At 40.3% G+C, this 21,506-nt stretch overlaps 1 protein-coding gene across 1 annotated transcript in view; it reads left to right on the forward strand.

Moving 5' to 3' along the window:
• The window catches only part of babam2 (BRISC and BRCA1 A complex member 2), a 95,348-nt gene that overhangs the window by 24,233 nt on the left and 49,609 nt on the right, over positions 1–21,506 (forward strand). The window contains exons 5-6 of the mRNA XM_061062690.1: positions 2,795–2,989; positions 4,528–4,602. Coding sequence (XP_060918673.1) covers positions 2,795–2,989; positions 4,528–4,602 — 270 coding nt within the window. The remainder of the gene's footprint in view (positions 1–2,794; positions 2,990–4,527; positions 4,603–21,506) is intronic.

A 21,506-nucleotide genomic window follows, 5' to 3' on the forward strand; every position in this document is an offset into this window, starting at 1 on the left:
AGTGGGTCACGTAGAGTTTGCGCTGCTTACGCATACGTGACAGGTGGGTGCATATGATTGTACTTCTTTCTTGGGAATTTGCATGTTGATGTGTGGCCTCAGTCTGCTGGTCAGAGGGAAAGTGTGTGCATCATGGAGCATTTAGGTATGCATGCTACACTGATTTCATTTAAGAAAGACACTTAACAAATCTATTTCATAAGACAGTTGCATAAGAAAGTTATGTCAGAAATTGCAAACAAACTCCAGCATACTGTCTAACTTACTTTTAGTAGGAAGTGGATTCAAGCCTGCAACCAATCGACATCACAGCATCAAATTTGAATCAATCCAAGCATCAGCTTCCTCACTGAGAATTCACATACCAAAAGCTAAAGCTAAGCTAAAGAGGTAATAACTTGTAAATGCATTAATTAAAGTTAAAGGAACCGAAGGCTGAATTGAAATCCATAACGGAAATGTCCCAATAGACTGTAAGTTAAAAATTAAAAACACTGATAATACATTATAGTCCACTCAAGTAAAGATGTCCCAACAAACCCTCCCAGAACAGAACAGTAAAAAACAAACACTCCTATGAAAGGACATGTGGATGAACCTCACATAGAAATAGGAAAATCAGTGTATGCGTTTTTAATCAGAACCTGATGGTCACCATGTGGACACAAAACAAAGTGATAATATCGTGTGTGACTTAAAAGATACACTGAATAAAAAATGTAATGCATATTGCTCCATCTTGAAGTTATGTTGATAAATGGTCTTGGCGTGATAGATTTATCTCCATACTTCAAACTGCATCCTTATTAATAACAACCATAGATATCAGATTGAAGGTCAAAAGTGGTGAGGAAAGTCTCAGATAGAGGAGGTCATACTCTGTACTTTTCCAGATCAATTTACCAGTAAATCTTCATGTGGCAACAGGAAATCCTCCAGCTCAGCCCTTTCCTTCTGATCTGGTAAAGGGAAGTACAGAAGGCTCCTACTGGTTTTTTTCTTCCTACCGCACGGCACAACCTTTTTTCCTCTACCATGGTCTTCCCAGCTAATACATGCACAAGAGCCTGTTTCCTACACATTAAACTATTGCCTTGTAATTCTCCGCTTTCTCCCAATGCTTTCTCAAGTGTCACTCAGAGTCTCAATGATTGATCCGTTCTTTAGAGGTTGTCATCTTACCACATGAATCAGACTTGATATTTGAGTGCTGTGGGCCTTTTTGGCTTCAATCAATATGACTGAATAACCCTTTCCAGCCAAAACACTGAGCTCACATATCAAGATGTCATTTTAGCTGTCAGAACTTAGCTAGTTTGCAATAAAAAAGGAAGGCGGGCAAATTTTCAGCTGAGCTGTGACCCATGGAGAAAGAGAACTTTGGTGATAACTGCAGTTTGTCATACTTTATATCCAACACTGATAGAAAGGGATATGGTTGGCAACCGTTAAAAAACCTTGAGTGCCATGTTAAAAATCTCTTTGGTAAGTCCAATAACAATGGAGCTGGTGTATCTTAAGGCTACTACTACTACTACTACTACTACTCATAAAACTCAAGAACCTGGTTAAGTAGTACACAACAACACCAACAATGCCAAAAGATAACAAAAAGCCAATCCCTAAAAGTGAGTCTTCAGGAGAGATTTAAAAGAGGACACAACGTTCCCCTGTCTGACATCTCCAGGCAGTTCCACATCTGTAGGGCTCCAACTGCAAAGGCTTGGTCCCTTCTTGTGACCAGATTAATTTTTGGAACCACTTGTAGGACCCTGATGGAGGATCCCAGACAGGGTTCTGGCTCATTGAGAGTGAGCAGATGACAAATATAGGTTGGGGCCTGGCCATTAAACGCTTTGAAAACAAGCAATAGACTCTGAAAAACAGTTCTAAAACTCACAGGTAGCCATCGAAGTGAAGTAAGGACAGGCGTAATGAGGTCACTTTTTTTGGTATGTGATAGACTGACAGCAGCGCTTTGAATTAAATGCAGTCTTTAGATGTTACGCTTGCTGATGCCAGAATAAAGTGCATTACTAGTCGAGTGTGGAAGAAATAAATGCATGGATGATTATTTTCTAAGTCACCAGGAGAAAGGTATGACCTGATTTTGGTGTCTCAGTTGAGCAAATCAGGACTGCATCACTTTGGTCACCTGGGTATCAAGACATAGCTCTAGCTCTTAGGTTAGAGGCCTCTTGTCAAACATTATTAGATAGGGCACCCAGACTGGTAGAGAGATTATTAATGAGGCTAGTACTGGGACCAGAGTAAGTAATAAGAAGAACTTCAGATTTGGAGTCGTTGAGCTGTAGAACATTGTTTGATATCCAACTTTTTAATTTCTACCAGACAGGACATGATGCGTGAAAGATCGCAGGTGCCAGGTTTTAACGGGGCATAGAGCTGAGTGTCATCAGTGTAACAATGAAAGTATATGCCGCGCCTACGCAGGATTTGCCCCAGGGGCAGCATGTAAACAGTGAGTAAGAGGGAACCCAAAATAGACCCCTAGGGGGCCCCAATAGAGGAAGGAGAATATCTTTGATTTTGTGAGCTTCTTTTTTTTTATGGACACTATCAAATGAACTGTAAAAGAACAGATTGTATCGTTTAACTTCTAACACATGCAGTATTGCAAAGTATCCAAGCATCAGAATTTGTAACACTAACAACCTTACAAATCGCTTTAGTTTGTGAAGTCTATTGCGCTCATCTTATATGTTACAATACTAAAGGATAAATCGCATGTGTTACACCGGTCCTAATGACTCTTCTCTTGTGCCTCCTTCAGCACCTGGTCCAGTGGGATGCAGGGAACCCAGAATGTTTGCTCCAGCTGGTGAAGGAGCTAATCCAGCAGTACCACGACTACCAGTGCCAGCGTCTGCGAGAAAGCTCCAGGCTGCTCTTTGAGTACGGAAGCCTGCTGGAGGATCCCAACTATGGCCGCAACATGGAGATTTATGCCGGACGCAAGAACAGCTGGGTAGGCAAACGTTCAATGACCTTTTGTTTGTAATAATCCAGACACACCAATCCAGGAATGGTACATAATGGTCTTACAAAAATACCCAAAGGGAATTGTTACACTTGAAGCTCTGTTCCCATGCTAATGCTCTAGCTTGTTCAGTCTTTAATTGAGACATCAATACTTGACATTCATACACTTTTAGACGAGATAGAATGACATGATAAAGTTTATTTACTTCCTTGACGTGATTTAAAATTGACTCTTAACAGAATCATATTTAGTATTCATTTATTTATTTTGTATTTGTTTTACATTTTGTATGTTGGCTTCCGAAGTAATTTCCATAAAACATGGCACATTAACAGACTTCCTGTGTTACTGCACAAATGTACAGAACGTCAGCCCCATGGTGTGTTATATTTAGATAAATGTGACATCAAACTGGCAGTTTCTTTATGCCTGTTTTAAAGACACAGTTTTCGCTACATAGTCTCAAGAACTCTTGAAACAATAAACATTGTTCAAGTACATTGTCATGCTACCACAGCGATGAACCACTATCTTAATTCACAGACTGGGACAATAATATTAAGCCATCACATAATCAATATGAATGTACCAAGACGTAATGATGGCCGAGCTTAGTTACGGCGCTTATGCGGAAACGCAATCTGAAAAGGGCTAGTGGTGAATTTGCAACATTGGTCAGTCTTGTGTTGAATCCCAAATTTAAACTGAATTGGTCCTTGATGTAAAAGAACAGCTGGACAAAGCACTGTGCGGGGTCCTTTGAATTTATATTAAAGGTGCTCGTTAGTCAAGCCAAAGTTCAACTTATTTACGCTGATTTACGAAGATTCCAGATATAGCTTCCACATCACGGTGTGTTATGAACTGGTCTGAAAAGCTAAGGTCTCGCTATCAACTCACAAAAACAGCTTCTTTGCAAACCAGTGGGACCCGATGTTTGGAAGACTGTGCCTAAGTTCAACAGATAAAGGTCATCATATCAGGTTATGTGTTTAGATGAATTCAAAAACATGAAGATAAGAGTGTATCATAGTTTGTTTTTTTTAAGTTTAGAGATGGACAACTTTGACGTTGAGTTCAATTCTGTCCAGTGACCTTTACTGCAGGTCATGCCTGTTGATTTAAATCTGCCTGTCCTTGTGCTGTATTATACTGTGGCTGTGTAGAGATACAACAGCAGTGGGTCCAGGACACAACCCTGAGGGGTGCCTTTTGAAAACGAGTGCTGATGATGTTTACTCCGACCTGTGTATTGAACAGTATCATATCTTAGTAGTTGTGAGGCACACACCAAACTTTTTCAATACATAGTAATTATTTTTAAACTTTGCAAGAAAGGATTTCAGCACAATGAATTCCCAAGCAATCTTTTACTGCATTGTTGTTAATAAACTGCATACTGTGAGTTGTTTTGTGTTAACGTGTAATTATTTACACCTTAACCCCCTCTTTTTCTTATCACATGCCGTGTTTGTTGTCCATTTAGTACTAACAAGTTCTTCCCTGTGTGTCTTGTACTCCAGACAGGAGAGTTTTCAGCACGTTTCCTTCTCAAACTGCCCGTGGACTTCAGCAACATCCCGGTCTATCTCCTCAAGGTAAAAAAAATACATTCACACAAATACCCATGATGAATGAGGTATTCAACATCTTCACATTATGTACACATATTCACCCTGCATACAGTGCTGCATACTTCGTAGTCTTAAAGTAGATTTTGTGTCTGAATTATAATCAGTGTTTATTTATTTACTTGTTTGCTATGTTTTATATATGTGCAATAATAACAGTAATTGTGATTGTAGTGGTTTATTTAAATTTGCGACAATGCAAGTGTGTGTGTTTGTGTGTAAGTGTAAGTGTGCATATATGCAGACTCTGGTCTTGGGGGCTGTGAGTTGACTAATCAGCAAGCCGTCACTCTCGATCTGCTCTGAGCCGCGTGGTGTCTGGAGGCAGCTTAGCCCGGACTCCTTCTCTCTCTCCGTCTCTTTCTCTCGCTCTCTCTCTTTCTCACTCTCTCTATCTCTCTTGCTCTCTCATCAGTGGTTGCCTTCATCCCTCTCTCTCTTTCTCTCTCTCTCTCTCTCTCTCTCTCTCACTCTGTGCCTTATCCGTAGTTCTCTTTTCACTCTCTGTCACTCCCCCCCATCTTGCTCTGCCGGCTCGCTGGAGGCCCTGGCTCTCTGGCCTTTTCCAGCCTGGCCTCTTGTTTGCGAGAGAAAATGATGGTAAACATAAGGGAAACGGCAACCATCATCAGCCTCACTTCACAGCCTTTGTCCCCATGTCCCTCAGACCCGCAGCACTGAGACTTATCTCTCTCTGCAAGATTTGAGTGGACTGAACCAAAGTCAAATTTATGCTACATAGCTGCATTGCTGATAGAATTTCTTATTCTTCTTTCTCTACCTGAGTGTTTGGAGGCAGGAAAGTTTCTACACCCTCCAGCCCTTAGGGGAGCTCTGTGGTGACATTTTCTTCTTCCAAACAAGCATGCTGTCACTTACCAGAGGTTTCTATGTAAGAGCTTTCAAAGGCGAGGCAGACTCACTGACACGGTTAAGCAGTGGGTGGTGGTAGCAGAGTAGCCATTGACACAATGTTGTCAAAGAAGAACTCTCTGTACTATTTAGTGAATTTATTAGAGACGAAATCTTGGATATGGATGTACATTCCTGTCACCTTAATCATATCATTTTCTCTGCTTCCTCTGTGCACACACATAAACATACACACACACACACACTCACAGACTTGTGCCATATTTGGCAGATAGGGTATACATAGTATCTCCACAGGAGAGCTTGAAGACTAAGGAAGAGTATCGACTGGCAGAGAGGAAAGTAATGAACATCAGCCCACACCTTGTCCACCTACGCTTTTCTAGAGGAACCGGATTATGCAGCATATAGGCTGGACTCTAGGAACACAAATGTACTGTACGCCAAACGGTTGACCTGAATTTTCTGTGTGACAGTTGTCACACAATTAGTTCTGTCGGTTTCACTGCTGTCTCGAGTCAGTTATTTTTGTGCACTGAACATTTCTGCACCACAAGTACTAATATTAAACGAGAGAAAATGAGATGAGATGAGATGAAATGAGATTCAACTATTGTCATTACACATATACAAGTATAGAGTAACGAAATGAGGTTTGGCACCTCACCAGAAGTGCAAATAAGCAGAAAGTGCAAGAATCTGTGCTATGTACAAGTAATTACAAAATTTACAGATGTAAACTAAAAAAAGTGAATTATTGGGTATATATGGATGGCTGGATTAATGGGATGAAAAATAAATAAAAAATATGTTGTTGTACAAAATAATGTTGTTGAAGAATAGAAGTGCAGTTAATTTGCTCCAACACTTTTTTAAATGTATTATTATTTTTTTATTTATCCTTTATTTTAGCAGGGAGGACCCACTGAGACCGAGGTCTCTTTTCCAGGGATGCCCTGCAGCAATACAAAAATAGAAACAGCATAAATATAAACATATTAACAGTTAACAATAATATCATCTAGACACTGAAAAACATATTTATACATGCAATTTAAATGTCCATTTAAATGAATTCACATTGTAAAACAGTTGCAATTTCCTTCCTGAGGTAGTTTGGCTACTAGATCTTCTTCCTGATTGTGCATAAATGGATACCCAACAGGAGTAGGAAGATTTCAAACAGAATTTTGTAGATATAAATTTGTTTTGATGGATTAAATATGGTTTCATTTTGTACCAGTTATGCACCAAGCTTGTGGGTCAATCTTTAAACAAGCACAAAATAAATCTGTCTTTGTTGGTTCCCTTGAGGGTCTTTTGATCATCAAGATTTATTTGGGGGATTTTTCATGCCTTCATTTCAGAGACAGGAAAGTGGAGAGAGTCAGAAACCATGGAGAGAGAGAGAGCAGGGAATGATACAATATAATATACTTGAAGATTTAAGCCTCTGTACATAGTTTGCACACCAACCAACCGCTAGTCCCCCAGCGTCCCAGCTTCAGACTGTTAGCTGGAAACAATTCATCAACATGCATGTCATTAGCAAAGCATTTATTATGGCATTAGTTAGAATGTAAGTCCTTACCTGAAACTCCTCTGAGGCAGTTTGATCCTGGTTATGAGCTAGGGGTGGGACTTTCTTTTAATTAATTAGGTTGTAGTTCTACCTCTTTAGAGTTTTACCTTGGCCAAAATAAGAATTTCTGGTATTCATCATCATCATCATCATCATCATCATAATCATTTGACAGACTCAGGAGTCCATTAGAAAACATACAAAGCAAACAAAATAAAGCCACAAGGTAAAACGACAAACAAACAGACACAACATCACCAATATTATAAAAGACAGCTGTACCAGTGTTGCCACAAGGATGACTGGTATCACTCATAACTAATATTGACTTCTATAATTAGACTAGGTACCTTATAGAAATCCAAGTCCTCTAGACTGCTCACTGATCTCCTCTTTACTGACAGAATATACAATCACAGGTTCAGACTAGGCCTGCACGATATAAGAAGACTGTTCAACGTGAAATAAAGTTGTTGTAATGGAATTAACTATGATAATTGCAGAAAAACTAAAGAATGCATTTTAGCTATAACTCAGTTATTATCAGCTTCTGTGACTACATTAAACAGGTGTGATTATACGGCGGTTCTACTCAGGCCTCAAAAGTTCACATACTGAGAGAGAAAGCAGTGTTTGTTTTCATCAAATCATTTTTCTTATTTATAACGATAAATTCAGACTTTTGCAATGTGATTATTGCAAACTCTCACATCAGGATTACAGTGAAATTGTAATGAAAGAAGCACATCATGTCCTTACTGCATCTGTCATTCATTAGATTCCTTTTTTATACGTAGCTTCACAAAGATGTTTTTTACAACTGCTGTGCAAATGAACATCAAACATGAGACACAGCTTCCCCCTATTCTACTTCTTTTACTGCCGATGCAGCCGCACCTGAAACCAAGAAAACTTCCCCTGCAGAGACAATAAAGTTTTATCATATTATATCCTGTGATATTGTACTTGTTGTTAGTTTTCACTCTATTGATTCAGCAGTTCTACAGAGTCAGAGCTACAAAAAAGAAAGCACAGGCTATCTTTGGGGACTGCACTCACCCCCTTTACACAGAGTACAAGCTGCTGCCATCTGGTCCAGGTATACTGTGCCTAGGTGCAGGACTAACAGAGACAAAAAATAATTGTTCTCCTCAACAGCATAATGTAACCCTGACCCTTGGTGTGTATAATGTATTGTTAACAGATTCACTGCTGGCTGTAAAGCAAATTTCCCTTCAGGGATAATAAAGTTTACCTTGACCTTGAGAAGACTGACAGGGGTCTGGCAGAAACACATAGCAGGGTACTGCTGCTAAAAACTTGATTCTGGTGCAACTTTTGTATTGAGTATGATTCAGCATTATTTTGAAAGACTATGTGTTTGCTGCTCATCTGACACATTCAAAGCACATAACGTAATACATTCTGATGTCGCCTTTTTGCTGTACCCAGTGGTATCTTGAAGGAACAATAATTGTCCCTGTGTCCTCGCTCATAGTATCACAAACTACGATGCAGTGTTTTTGAGACTGATGAGCGTCGGAGTTGTGAATATATTACTTAACCCTAACTTCCTCGTCTCACAGGTACCTGAAGCATTGCAACAGGGCTGTTTACCGTCTGAACGCCCACTGAGCCTTCAATAGCCGGTCTTCCTTTTACGAATAAGTCAACACTTCAAATATCACAAAGGTGATGCTGTTCAGACAGAGTATAAGCCATCAGCCAGGTACTGCAGAGGTAGAGGGCACACTGTTGACCCTGATTTGAATCAACCTCCTCATCAAATCCATGCACGTCCTTGCTTGAGGAGGGAGGGTTTGGCACTGGAGCGGAAATTTGTTCAGACATCGTCTACTCTGCGCCGCTCGTGAATGCCGAGATGTTGCTGGTGGGCGCAGAGCTGTGGAGGACAACTGTTACCTGGAGCGAGGCATCCGCGTGGTCTGAGCTCACCACAGTGGACATGTTTACCTTCCTGCATGGACTGCCCAGCCTGGGGGAGGGGGGAGGAGTGAGAGGTTTATTTATTTCATTCTTCGTTTTAAAAGGGGGGCAGTTCCATCATAGTCAAAATGAAATAGTGGGAAGGACGTTGAGAGCAGAGATGAAGGAAAGGATAGTGAAATGCACACAGATGGATGTTGGCAGATTTCTTCCCCTCTAAAGGGCGTTTGGTCCTCTTGGCCACAGTTTTAGTGTCTCATCCTTTGATCGTACCTTGACCTTTGGCTTGTCACCCATTTGAAGTTTTACTCATAGCCTCGCACTTAACATTGTCCTTTTACCTCCCGCTCAATAGTATTTCCATTTGTAGGAAATGATGCTTCATTTGCTTTGTTTTAGTAAGCACACTCATTCTCAAATGTTTTTAGAGATAAAGGAAAATGAATTTCCTTCTCCAGCCTATATTTTGTGGTGTTTAACCTCCAAAGTTGGAAAATGAAGCCAATGGGGAAGTTACAAAAACTGCAGTTCTTCTTGTGTCAAATTGAGGCTGGATGCAAAAGCAAAGGAATCCCCTTTACTCCTCAGATCAACATGCTAATTTTGACAGCTTAAATAAACATGACTACAGCCTGTTACAAAAAAGGATTTGGTATCAATAGCTAATTTCTCTATTGGTACAAACTCATCGGGAGGCAGAATTTTTTAGAACTGATCTGTTTTGATTTTATTAATCGTATGAGTTATTGATTTGCCTGACATTAGGGGTATGGCTTAGTTGACTGACTTGAAGCATTGTAACTGTTAAAGCCCACCTTAGCTCTACCTCTTTGCCTGTTTCTAAGTTGATCACAGGTTAGATTGAGATAGTATTTCCAATATGGCGACCGTCATCATTTAGGTGCAGAAACCAATGGGCAAGTCCATGTTCTGTGTTAGTCATATACACATGTTGTGCACTAACGCATGATATAATGCGGTTGGGAGTCGATGTACTCTTGTGTGTGTACACCTCAATCAGAACCAAAGTGGCCTAGGCGTTTATCCATGAACAGGAAGTCGAACAGTATAAACATGTAGGAGGAAGCCGAGAAGAAAACATGCCGAAGGTATGAACATTGTGCATGCTTGAGCAAGAACCACTAGTTAAACATATTGAAGTACATAGTAGCTCGAAGGAAAACTATTTGCTGCCTGCTAACTTGTTTGTCGATTGTTGGGTATGTGAAGTAATACGCCAACCAGAAGAAGATCCAATAGTAGCTAGCATATCACCACCTGCAGCAGCGGAGTGGGACATACTTTCATGAATAAATCGATTCTGCCCCAGTGCTTATTTACTAGGACAAGGACAGTAGTCAAATGAGTTAGCTTAGTAAGACTTGCATGTAAACGAACCGTCTGAGACTACATCCATGTTTCATACAGTCTGTGGCCATAAAGCACATATCCCCCCCCCCCCCCAACGTTTCTCATCCTGCTTCAGGCTTATTATCCTAAACTGAGAGAACATCGCAATTATCTTTAATAACAGCTGTGACCTTTTCATTCAAAGTTGCCTCTCACTTGACTGACTGTCTGTCTGTCTGTCTGTCTGTCTGTCTGTCTGTCGCTGAGATTGTGCAGCGGTGGCTTTCCGATGAAAGCGTCCTCACTGATCTGCATGGAGCGATGCCGCATTCGTGACTGAGCCCTCTGCTCTCGCTTCACTTGAGCTTTGTTTCCCCTACAAGCACTGACCCATGTCACCAGCTCCACAGCGATTGTGTGTGTTTGTGTTTGTGTTCAGGATGAGGGCCCGCCTCAAGCAGCTGTCATCAATAGGAAAGGATATTTCAGGTGACCCAGGTCTTGTGGCCAAAAATAGAAGATTGAAAATCTGAATATTATGAAAAAAATGTTTTAACCTGCGAACAGAAACAATTGGTTGAAGGCAAACATTCCCAGCACGTTCAAAGGAATAGTTCATGCTTCTTTTTTTTGGAGGGAAGGAGGCAAATGTAAAGTTTGCACTGTTTTTATCTATTTTAGAAAAAAAGCAGTTATTACAGGTCCATGTGTTTGGCTGGTTCAGATGGATTTGATTTTCTGCACAGGGAAGAAAAATTCCACAACAAAGCTGAAGAACACCCTCTGACCAGTTCCTGCTCATGATTCCATATTCAGGGTTACAGAAAGCAAAAGACGGTGTGGACCTGACTAAATGTCTGAAAGACCCAAGCCTCAAGTATACCATAAAGTCAGCTGCTTGAGTCCTGTGCGGAGACTGTAAATATTAACGAAGCCTAGTGGTGGAGGTGGAGCTGAGGCGGGTTTAAAGCCTCAATACAAACTCTTCCACTGCGTTTTTAAATGGCCTGATCAAGCTTTAAACCCAGCTTGACATAACTGTGCATATAAACAGACTGAACCTAAAAAGGTGCTTTTAGTTTAGATTTTTTAGTAATAGTTGTTATGCTAAGCTAACTGGCTGCTAGCTGTATGAACACATAAGGGACATCTATCAGAACATCTTTCTGCCACTAAGCAATAAAGCTTACCTTCTAAAAAACCTCCAGATAATAAACTGAACCCCAGATTGTTCTTTGTACATTTATTTGTACAACTATTTTTAGATAATCTCTCTAAAATGCCCAGAAACCTGCATCCGACTCCCCCCCCCCCCCCCCCCCCCCCCCCCCCCCCAGGTCAATTCTGTTTCCTTCAAAACTGACCTGAGGGCGGGTTGCATTTATCCCCGAGCATTCCTGTATCCTCGTTTGGTCTGTACAAGCTGTGCATGCTTCAACAACAGCACTTACATCTAATTAGTTTTACTCTAATTATTTTTGGTCCTGCATCCCCCCCCCCCCCCCCCCCCTTTACACACACACAAACACACACACACACACATTTTAACCTTCAGAGCTCTACAGGCAGTAACTGACAGGGGAGGGTCAGGGTGAAGCCGAGCCTCGGGCTCTTGTTCTGTCTTTTCATTTGTAGTGCAGCTGTCACTGACTCCATCATTCCTTTAGTTCCTTTTCATTTCCTGTCTTGTTTTACATATTACAGACCGATCATTGACAAATCAATCTTCAACTGGAAAACAAAATATACCATCCACATGCTGTCACTTCCATCGTTTTATTATTCTTCGATATATTCCAGCCAAAGCTACTTTTTCTCATCTCCACTGATACTTCCAGCTCTTACTTCATGAATAGAGAGAAATAAGCGTCGGTAAACACTTCACAGAGGGGGACGAAACAAGAACGTTTCCTCCTAATGATCCTCTTAAAGCACGTTCCCTATGCTCCTCGGGGGGTCGTCTAACAATGGCAACATCGTCCACCTCAGTAATGGGAGAGTGCGAGTGCAGCATTGTTTCCCCGCAGGGAACAAAGTGGAGGAGCTTGGGGGGGGCAGATTATATAGCTGGGGTTGGCAGCAGAGTGCGGCGCAAGCACGTCGCAATCTCTCTTTATATGCAGAGGACTTTTGGCATGACACATGACGTGAAGCAGCCTGTTGTCTTCTGGGGAATAACTCCGCTCAAGTTGTAGCCAAGTCTCTTTTTCTATTAGAATGTTGAATGTTTAAATGCTTAAACAATAAAACTGCATGTACAAAAAAGGTTTGGGGGAATCTCTGTGTAGTAGGACACCAAGAGCTTCAGGATTGAGGACAACTCTATAGCCATCTTTTTGAAAACTATTTAAGTCGCAATTCAAAACGAATCTTGTGTGCTTTATTTCTCTGTCAACCGAAACAAGTCTCTGTAAAGCTTTAATGCAAAATGATCCTCTCCCCACAAGATTTGATCAGATAAAATAACACGGCTGTTATTGCTGTTGTTTTAGTTGTTGTTGTTGTTGTTGTTGTTGAGGTCCTTTTCAGGGTTATAAAGCCAATAACACAGAAACGTTTCAACCTCTGCTTTCAGCCAATCAATTCCATCAGTCAATCTTTATTTGTATAGCGCCAATTCATAACAGATCTAATCTCCTGGCACTTTACAGAAAGGAGCAGGTCTAGACAGTATTCTTTTTTTTTATTGTTTACAAAGACCCAACATTAATCCACCTTGAGCACAGGACTTGACAACATTAATCAAAGAAATGGTGAGAAGACAAAAACTTCCTATAAACATGCAGAACCCGAGTCATTTCGAGCCGCACTCTGCTTGTGGCTGTGTTGGGCTCACAGAAAGAGAGATTCAAATGAGACAAACAAACAGAGAAACTACAACTACAGAACCAACAACAACAAATGAAGACAATTTGAAGCTGCATAGCTGGTTGATACTGACCTTTCAAACTAATATTAGCATGCCACACGTGCGTCCTATATGCACTGATATCAAAAACATTTAATGGAACAGATAATGCAGAAAACAATGTGCTCATGCGTGGTTCAGATATGGTGTCTCCTGTTTTTCTCCCCATAGGTGTCCTTGACTTAATAATCCTCTCTGCACTGTCTGCAGCACATACAGCGGAGCAGTCAGAGGTGCTCACTCATCTTATTCGACCATCTGCAATACTGTTGAATATTCTAAGTAATTTGATTTAAAGAAGGCAACATATTGAGTTTCTTTGGACTGTAATGGTGTGAAATCAATGCACAGTCAACATAAAAAAACAATCTGTGTCAGTCAGGAGGTTTGTGCATGTGTTAGCGCCTTTCACACGGATGCAGTTTTCAGATCAGTAATCTGATAAAGTCTTGTACTCATCATGCACAGCGATCAAGCGGTAAAGATGATTTAGTGATTCTTTCACTCCTTGAAAACAATCAAAGAGTGAGGAGGGTTTTTTTTACCTGTTGATAAAGTCGAGTTTCACCTGTGGATAGAAGCTGCAGAATTATCCGATCGCTCCCAGGTGTTTTTCAGGCATTTTGTTAGCTATCCACATTTTTTTTTTTTTTTTAAAACAGCCCACCAATTTACCCGAAGCAATTGATCCTGAACAGTGGCTGGCAGTATGTTTGAGGTAGGGACTCCACACACACACACACACACACACACACACACACACACACACACACACACACTTATCATAAAGACATCATAAAACATGGAGTAATTGTCCTGCACAGAATCATTCATCTCACGGGATGATTATTCTATTTTTCTACATCAGTTTAACGACAAAAAATGTGTCATTTATCAGTTTTGCTGTGAACTTAATTACAACTCTATGACAAACATTCGTCAACATCGTCATTCGGTTGCAAACGCTCTGCATATTTCTGCCGGAATAGCGGCTCCCTTCCTCTGTAAATGAGTTCATTACTTGGCAGTGGCTGACTGCTATTAACATTCTTGATCTATTTTAAAGCCTCTTTTTGAGACGCACAATATCAGCCAATAAAGACATCCATGGAGGTGATGAGTGGGATGGGAAATCAATTGATTCGAATAAACAACACCTACTTCATCACCCCGCTGAATTAATCAAAAGCTGACCCCGTGCTATCTGCGACGCTTCCGGTTTGATCCCTACATAACCCGTTTAACACGAAAACACTGAGAGAACTCAGAACAGGCTGTAGGTTATGGGGATGTTTTTCTATTTGTAGTTTGGTGTAAACACTGGAAATATGCAGAGGGAAAAAATATGTGTATAAACAAAAGGTACCAGCTATGAGAAGAGGATAATCATTCAAATTATGTTTACATAATGTTTGCCTCATGTCCTGGAGCAATTTAAACCACATGGGTGCTTTTGGGTTTCTGAATCAAATTTTCAAGAACGGTGCCGTTTGAGAAAGTCAGGAACCACATGTTTTTGGTGGGACTGTGAAGCTGCTCACTTTGTCGCTCTTTCTATCTCACATAAGATCCCAAAGCTTAAGTATAAAAATATAAACAGAAACTTCAGAGGTCATCATTCTGAAAACAAGAGATGTTAAGGCATTACTTGTCAGCAGTCTTAAATGTGGACATTCAAATAAAAGTGAGGCATACCAGGACATGTTGTCCATCCCTGTCAGATATTGACCGGGTCTTTGCACACCGAGTCAGTTTTTACATCCAAGATTGACGCACGTTTAAAAAGAAATAAGATCTAAATTTTGTGTCCATCTAGTTAGCACCCTGTGTGTGTGTGTGTGTGTGTGTGTGTGTGTGTGTGTGTGTGTGTGTGTGTGTGTGTGTGTGTGTGTGTGTGTGTGTGTGTGTGTGTGTGTGTGTGTGTGTGTGTGTGTGTGTGTGTGTGTGTGTGTGTGTGTGTGTGTGTGTGTGTGCGCGCGCATTACATTCAGTCATGTGTAGTGATGCTTGGGGGAAAAAGTTATGTCTTTTCTTTTTTGCGACAGTATGTGCATGATGGTACTATCAGACCTTTTACTTAACCCTCTTGCATCACTATGGACATTTCTGTCCATTTGGGTAAATGTTTCCTCTTTATCTGTCCATCATTTTGTCAGTGTTAGTGCATATGGCACACATTTTTGTAAGAAAGTCTCTCTCTTGACACATTTTGGAATGCAAATTTTTATTTTTTTTAATAGATCAATAGAACACTGTGAAACATTTTTACTACCCTCAACAAAAATGTCCAATTCCAAAAAACGGCTATAAAAATAAAACAGATTGATATTTTTTTCTACTTTTTTCTGCACAAATCTCTTAAACAACTCCAGCCCTGCTCAAAACTATCAAATATTGAATAATTATCAGGAATTTAACCCTTTAAATGCCAGAATCATGTAATCAAACTGGCATTTAAATGGTTAAATTCCTGATAATTATTCAATATTTGGTAGTTTTGAGCAGGGCTGGAGTTGTTTAAGAGATTTATGCAAAAAAAAGTAGAAAAAAATATCAATCTGTTTTATTTTTATATCAGTTTGTGGGAAGTGGACGTGTTTGTCCTTAGTGACTTAAGAGGGTAATAAATTAAACTGATGCCTGAGGGTTAAAACTATTCACACTACCGTTTGAAGCCGCAGTATTTATGCCCCTGTGACCTTTGCCTTCAATCTGAATGCCGCGGAGGCCTAATGGTGGACGAAATGATCCCCCCTCTGTACTGTCTTCTTGAGGTAGTAACAGAGAGGATACAGAGGTGAGACGGTATCAGTGGAGCCATCAATGTATCTATGTAATATTCATTATGACGTGTGTTGCTGCTCTCTTGGCCAGGTCACCATTGTTAAAGTGATCTAAATAAAGAAAATTAAAAATAAGGGAGCGCAGCTTCGCTAAGTAAGCTTTGCAGCCTTCGTAACTTGAATAACAGACACAATAACATTCTCTTTAATATGCTCACAATCTGACAGCGAGCAGAGACTTAACTGTATTAGGCAGCGCTATGTTAATGAAAACAAAACAACATGAGCTCATGAACCCACGTTTGCCCTGCTCTCGTCCCTTTCTTCCAAGAATTCAACATTATGAGGATATTTCCACAAAGTTAACGCTGCCATGTTGCTGGTTGAGATGGCAGAGAGTATTGCTATAACTTTGTCTGAAGCTAAAATCCAGCCACACAATTCCAAGAACTTGAACATGACATGTAGACTTTCTGCCTGGGCGTCTTAAAACCACAGCACAACATAAAAAAAAAAGGAAAGAACATTTATAGTTCAATGATGCTACTAGTCTGATCAAACCCCTCACTACTCCTGACAAAGCCCTTGAACTCAACACCTCCTCTGACAAAGCTCAGATTAAGTGAGCTGCAGAGTGACACAAAGCCACTTACAGTATGTGATGACCTACACCAGAGTCCCCATTGAATATGCAGCACGCATGTTTGTTTGTTCGTCCAGATTTTTTATTTTTTTCATGATTGTTGTAGGACAGTTTTACAACCTCAGCTTTCCATAAGATAAGCTTAAAAACCACTTCAGTTATCTGCAGCTGTGGTTATCATACCTTGTTCCGGTTGCCTCATCATGGTTGCTCCTTTCCCAACCATTGTTGCGGTTTTGTGTCCAGCTTTACGTCCCCCTTTGCATGGCAGTTGAGCTTTTGGAGAAGTCGTGGCTGAAGTTAGTCCCCTGCGTCACATGATGAGTCTTGCACAATTTTCTGCAGAAACCTGGAAAACAACAGTACATACAAACACATACACATACATGTCTGAAATGTCCTTCTGTTTTGTAGCACTCGAATCTACTCCAACTTACTTATTGATGGATGTGCACATTTTTTACAGCTTTACAGCAAATGCAAGCAAAAGCAGACTCGACTCAGACCTGACTTGGATTCATATTAAGTGACCTGGTCTTGAAAATCAGGGACTCCAGACTCAACTCGTACTCATGGACCGGTGATTCAAATACAACACTGCCGTCCAGTGTGTCACTTGAGTTGTCACATAAAAAAACTGCTGAAAATGTCCCAAAATCACAGGGTTAGATGCATGTGTGAACCAAAACGGCTGAATGTTTCAGCTGCGCTTTCGCCAGCCCCCTTATGAAATTTCCTGATGACGTTGGGTTGTGCTGATGGGTGAATGCAGCAGGTTCAAAATGTTTAATCAGCTGGCAACAGGTGGGGATGATGACTTTAGATACATTTACCCCTATTTTCTCATCAGTATTTTCTTTAACACTCTTTCATTGATACTGTGAGTACATCCACGTATATTCAGGGTAATATTCTTGGAGATTTTACACTTGTTAGTTACTTTATAATGTAAATTTGTCCAATCACACAGCTCTGAAATAAAGGCAAAAAACTGTCATCATAGTGACTTCCTCTACTAGCTTGGATTTCCACAGGGTCTTTTTTATGTCATGTCTTGACTCCTGAGACCCCCCAGAGCGAAAGTTTCAGGATTTGAGGGACATCTGATAAGCAGATCAGAAAGCTTCCAGGAGCCCACTGTCCTGACATTTTCCTAAAATGTTCAGGTGTGTATGTATAAAAACAACCTTTCTGTGTCATGACCAGATCCTGGAATTCAGAGTTTCCTGCGTCTACCGTGCACTATGAATGACTTGTTCCTCTGCTGGTTCGACCTGATGGTTGTAGTTCTTACCACATGGCTGCACATGAGGTGAAAAGAGTTGTTGTCCTCAAATAGAGTCCACTGTTTCTGGATAATGGAGCCTAAAAAAAGACTAGTGTTACCAGTTCTACTGATCAGATGACATAAGAATGAACTCAAAACAAACACCTAATGGCCAGCCTCCATCCATTACCTTTTTGTCTTTCTATTCTCGGCCGGCCTGCTACTTTGAGAGTGAACTGGGGCCTGTGCGTGACTGTTGAGTATTTGGTGCCAAAGCGAGTGGTTGTAATTTGTGGCCTTGCCGTGCCCTTGCACGGTAAACACTGACTAAGAGCTCAGGAATCTTAAGAGCTATAAAATAATTGCAGGTTACTCCCATAATGCCCAGAGTGTTCTGCTCTTTGCCTCAGCTCGGCCTCCTCTGTCACATCCCTTTTTTTTTTTTTTTAAACAGATATCTGCTGCTGCTGTTCTGTTTGTGCTGTTTCTGTTCTGTTTTGGTTCTTACATATTTAAACATAAGACATGATTTAAACCCTGAAGTGTCTATAGGATTTGTAAATGCTCATTGTGCTACTGTACCTATTTAAAGAAAATCTTTTTTTTTGTTCATCATTATGATGTTAATTGCCAAAATTGGGGATTTATATAGAAACGGGAAGAAAATATTTCATGTCCATATAACATCCATGTGAAGTCCCTCTTTGAGTATGTTGCATCGAGAGTCTTCAGTTTTAATTGAGAAGATATAAACTTTATTTGAATTTCACCAAAGCCAGAACGCTCTGCACATTCACAGTGCTCTCTCTTTTACACAAGCATATACTTTATTTTAACATCTCATGCCTAATGAATGTTTATAACTTCCGGTATATTGAAAATGCAAAGGCAATCTTCAGCTATGATTTGAATAAACTCAGGGTAAACCAAAAGGATGCTTTCATTTGTGTGTTTATGTCGCTTCTTGAGAGTCCTGCTTCTGAGTGACGGCGTGTCTGTATAGCACCGAGACATGGCATTTAATAAGGAAGCAAGTTGCCCAAAAGACATCGTCAAGTAATTGCCAGTTTGGGCTTCACTAATGCAGTGTACCACTGAAATCTGAAAAGGCCAGCCAATGCTTCCACGCAGATAAACAATTATGTGGCTTTTAAATGGTGGATGTATTATAGCTTGGTATGCTCTTGATGATGCATTTAAATGTCAGGCGTAACAGCTCTAAAACAGAAATAAGAAGTGACAGAGTAGACAAGCCTTCAGATAATCATTTGTATTCTCAAGATGGTCTTTTCTTTTTTATCTTTAACTGTAACAAAACTGTAAAAACTGATTCTGCAATAGGTGATTCTTCCTAACGCTTTGTTACCAATCAGTTATCAAATGACACCAAATAACGGTAATATCTCCTCCGCACTGATGGCAGGAAATGCACGGCCCTATACTGAGTTTGCTGACACAGTGAACTGAAACTCCTCTGTTGCAAGAAGCTGGATGTGGTTGCAGAAGTGTTACATCAATGCTTACGTTGATTTTAGGTTGAGTTAGGGGGCCTCCTCAAAACGCTTATTTTAGGGATACTATTCATATATTTAGTATTTGTATTGAAAATATCATCAGTCAGGGCTGACCCATCATTTCCAACGAGAATGAAGGGAATTTGCTTTTAATATATGGGTGAGACAATGAAAAAACATGCTAGTTGCACTTCTGTTTAAATTCTGACTAAACCTTATCAAGTTAGACTATCTCTATATATATTGGCATATTCACTAGGACAGAAATCTTACAGGTTTTAACTTCAAAGTATCTTAAATATTTGTATAAATCCTTTTAAGGTTGTCTAAATCTAAACTTCCATAGTTTTTGGTAACATGTGTTTTCAAAAGTTATTCTAGGGCCATTTTTGCCTTTATTAGATAGAACAGCTGAAGAGAGACAAGAAGTGTGGGGAGGAGAGAGAGGGGGATGACATGCAGCAACAGGGCCGAGGTCGGATTCGAACCCACGAATGCCGCTGCAAGGCTCCTCTGTGGATGGAGCTAAAAATGTAAGCCTCTGTGGATCATTAGCGTACTAACAAGTAGATAGTTAGCATGCTAACAAGCCATAGAGGCTGAAACGTCTAGCTCCGTCCATCAGTTAGTTTAGAACTGAAGAAGCCTTTCAAAGGAGAGACTTCAAGATCTTCAACTAAGTCCAGTTGACTTTGGATTAAGCTTCAACTTTACCATGACCTGGATAACTGAGAACCTACACAGACAGTGGTAACTGTACCTTTGTTAGCCTTTAGATGGGTACCTATTCACACTTAAAGCACTCATATGTCATTGTAGTATGTAAACATTGAGCCCCACAGAGGTATACAGTAAGTGAGGCTGTAGAGTTTATTTTAAAGAAAGTGTACCACAAGTACGTCACTACAGGAGAAAATAACACCCAAAAGAGAAATGCTTACAGAGGGGTCTAGTCTCTCCCTTGGGGGGTTTATTGACATGATAACAATCCACACACTGTGCATGTTGGAGTCAGTCATTTAGTCTCCTTGATGGAAGTCCTGAACATTTCATCTGATTTTGTCTTGCACACATGTTGTCTTATGTTGTCTTGTAATGTGTCTGTGATTGTGTTTGGCTGCTACCTTGACCAGGTCTCTCTTGTGGAAGAGATTTCTTAATCTCAATGGGACTTGCTGGTCAAATAAAGGTCAAATAAAAAAATAAAAAAACAAGCTCTATGGATGCATGAACCCTGCTGTGTTACAGCCAGGTGGTGCAACATCTGCTTCTCCACAGCTTTCAACCTGCTGATAAAATGTCTCATGATGAGAAGGTTAAAGGGAGTCTTTATGATGTTGCTCCCGTTAATAGTCGAACGCTTTCATCTCACTTTGATTTCAGACCGTCCCAAAGATTTTACCGCGGTCATATGGTGCTCATAGTATTGATATCAAAGAACACCTGTGTACTTGCGTGTACCCAGCAAATAATGTTTGGGTTTTTATGTTTTCTGGTCATTCGAGCATGTTGCCACCTGTTGTAGCAAATGCATTGGATTCACAATGCAGCTGCAAATATGCTGCGTCCTCAACAACTTCAAACCTCCCTGAGAAAGGTAACATCCACTAATAAGGAAAATAAGACATTTCAGTAAGTGAGCGTGACTCTTCAGTGCAGTTTGAAGCACAGCTCTCCATGCTCAACGGCTTGAAAAATTCTTGGCATTCATGACCTTGTGAACCTTGTGAGTTACCAGGACACCCACTCAATTGCGTCAGATCTATTTCTTAACTGACATTTTGATGTGCAAGAGGAATTCTGTGACTTTCAGAACTGCTTTCAAAACCACCTTTACTAGATTAAACAAGATGTCGGTCAATTATCAGAACCTCGCTTTGAAATGTCTCCTTTCTCCTTACATGTTTAAATATTATATCTTATTGTTGTCACAATACCAGATTTTTTAACTTTGACTGAATTCTTGCCGAAATCAAACAACCTTGATACCTGTTTCTATATCAC

This window comes from Labrus mixtus, chromosome 18 (assembly GCF_963584025.1).
Source record: "Labrus mixtus chromosome 18, fLabMix1.1, whole genome shotgun sequence".
NCBI classification, from domain to species: Eukaryota; Metazoa; Chordata; class Actinopteri; order Labriformes; family Labridae; genus Labrus; species Labrus mixtus.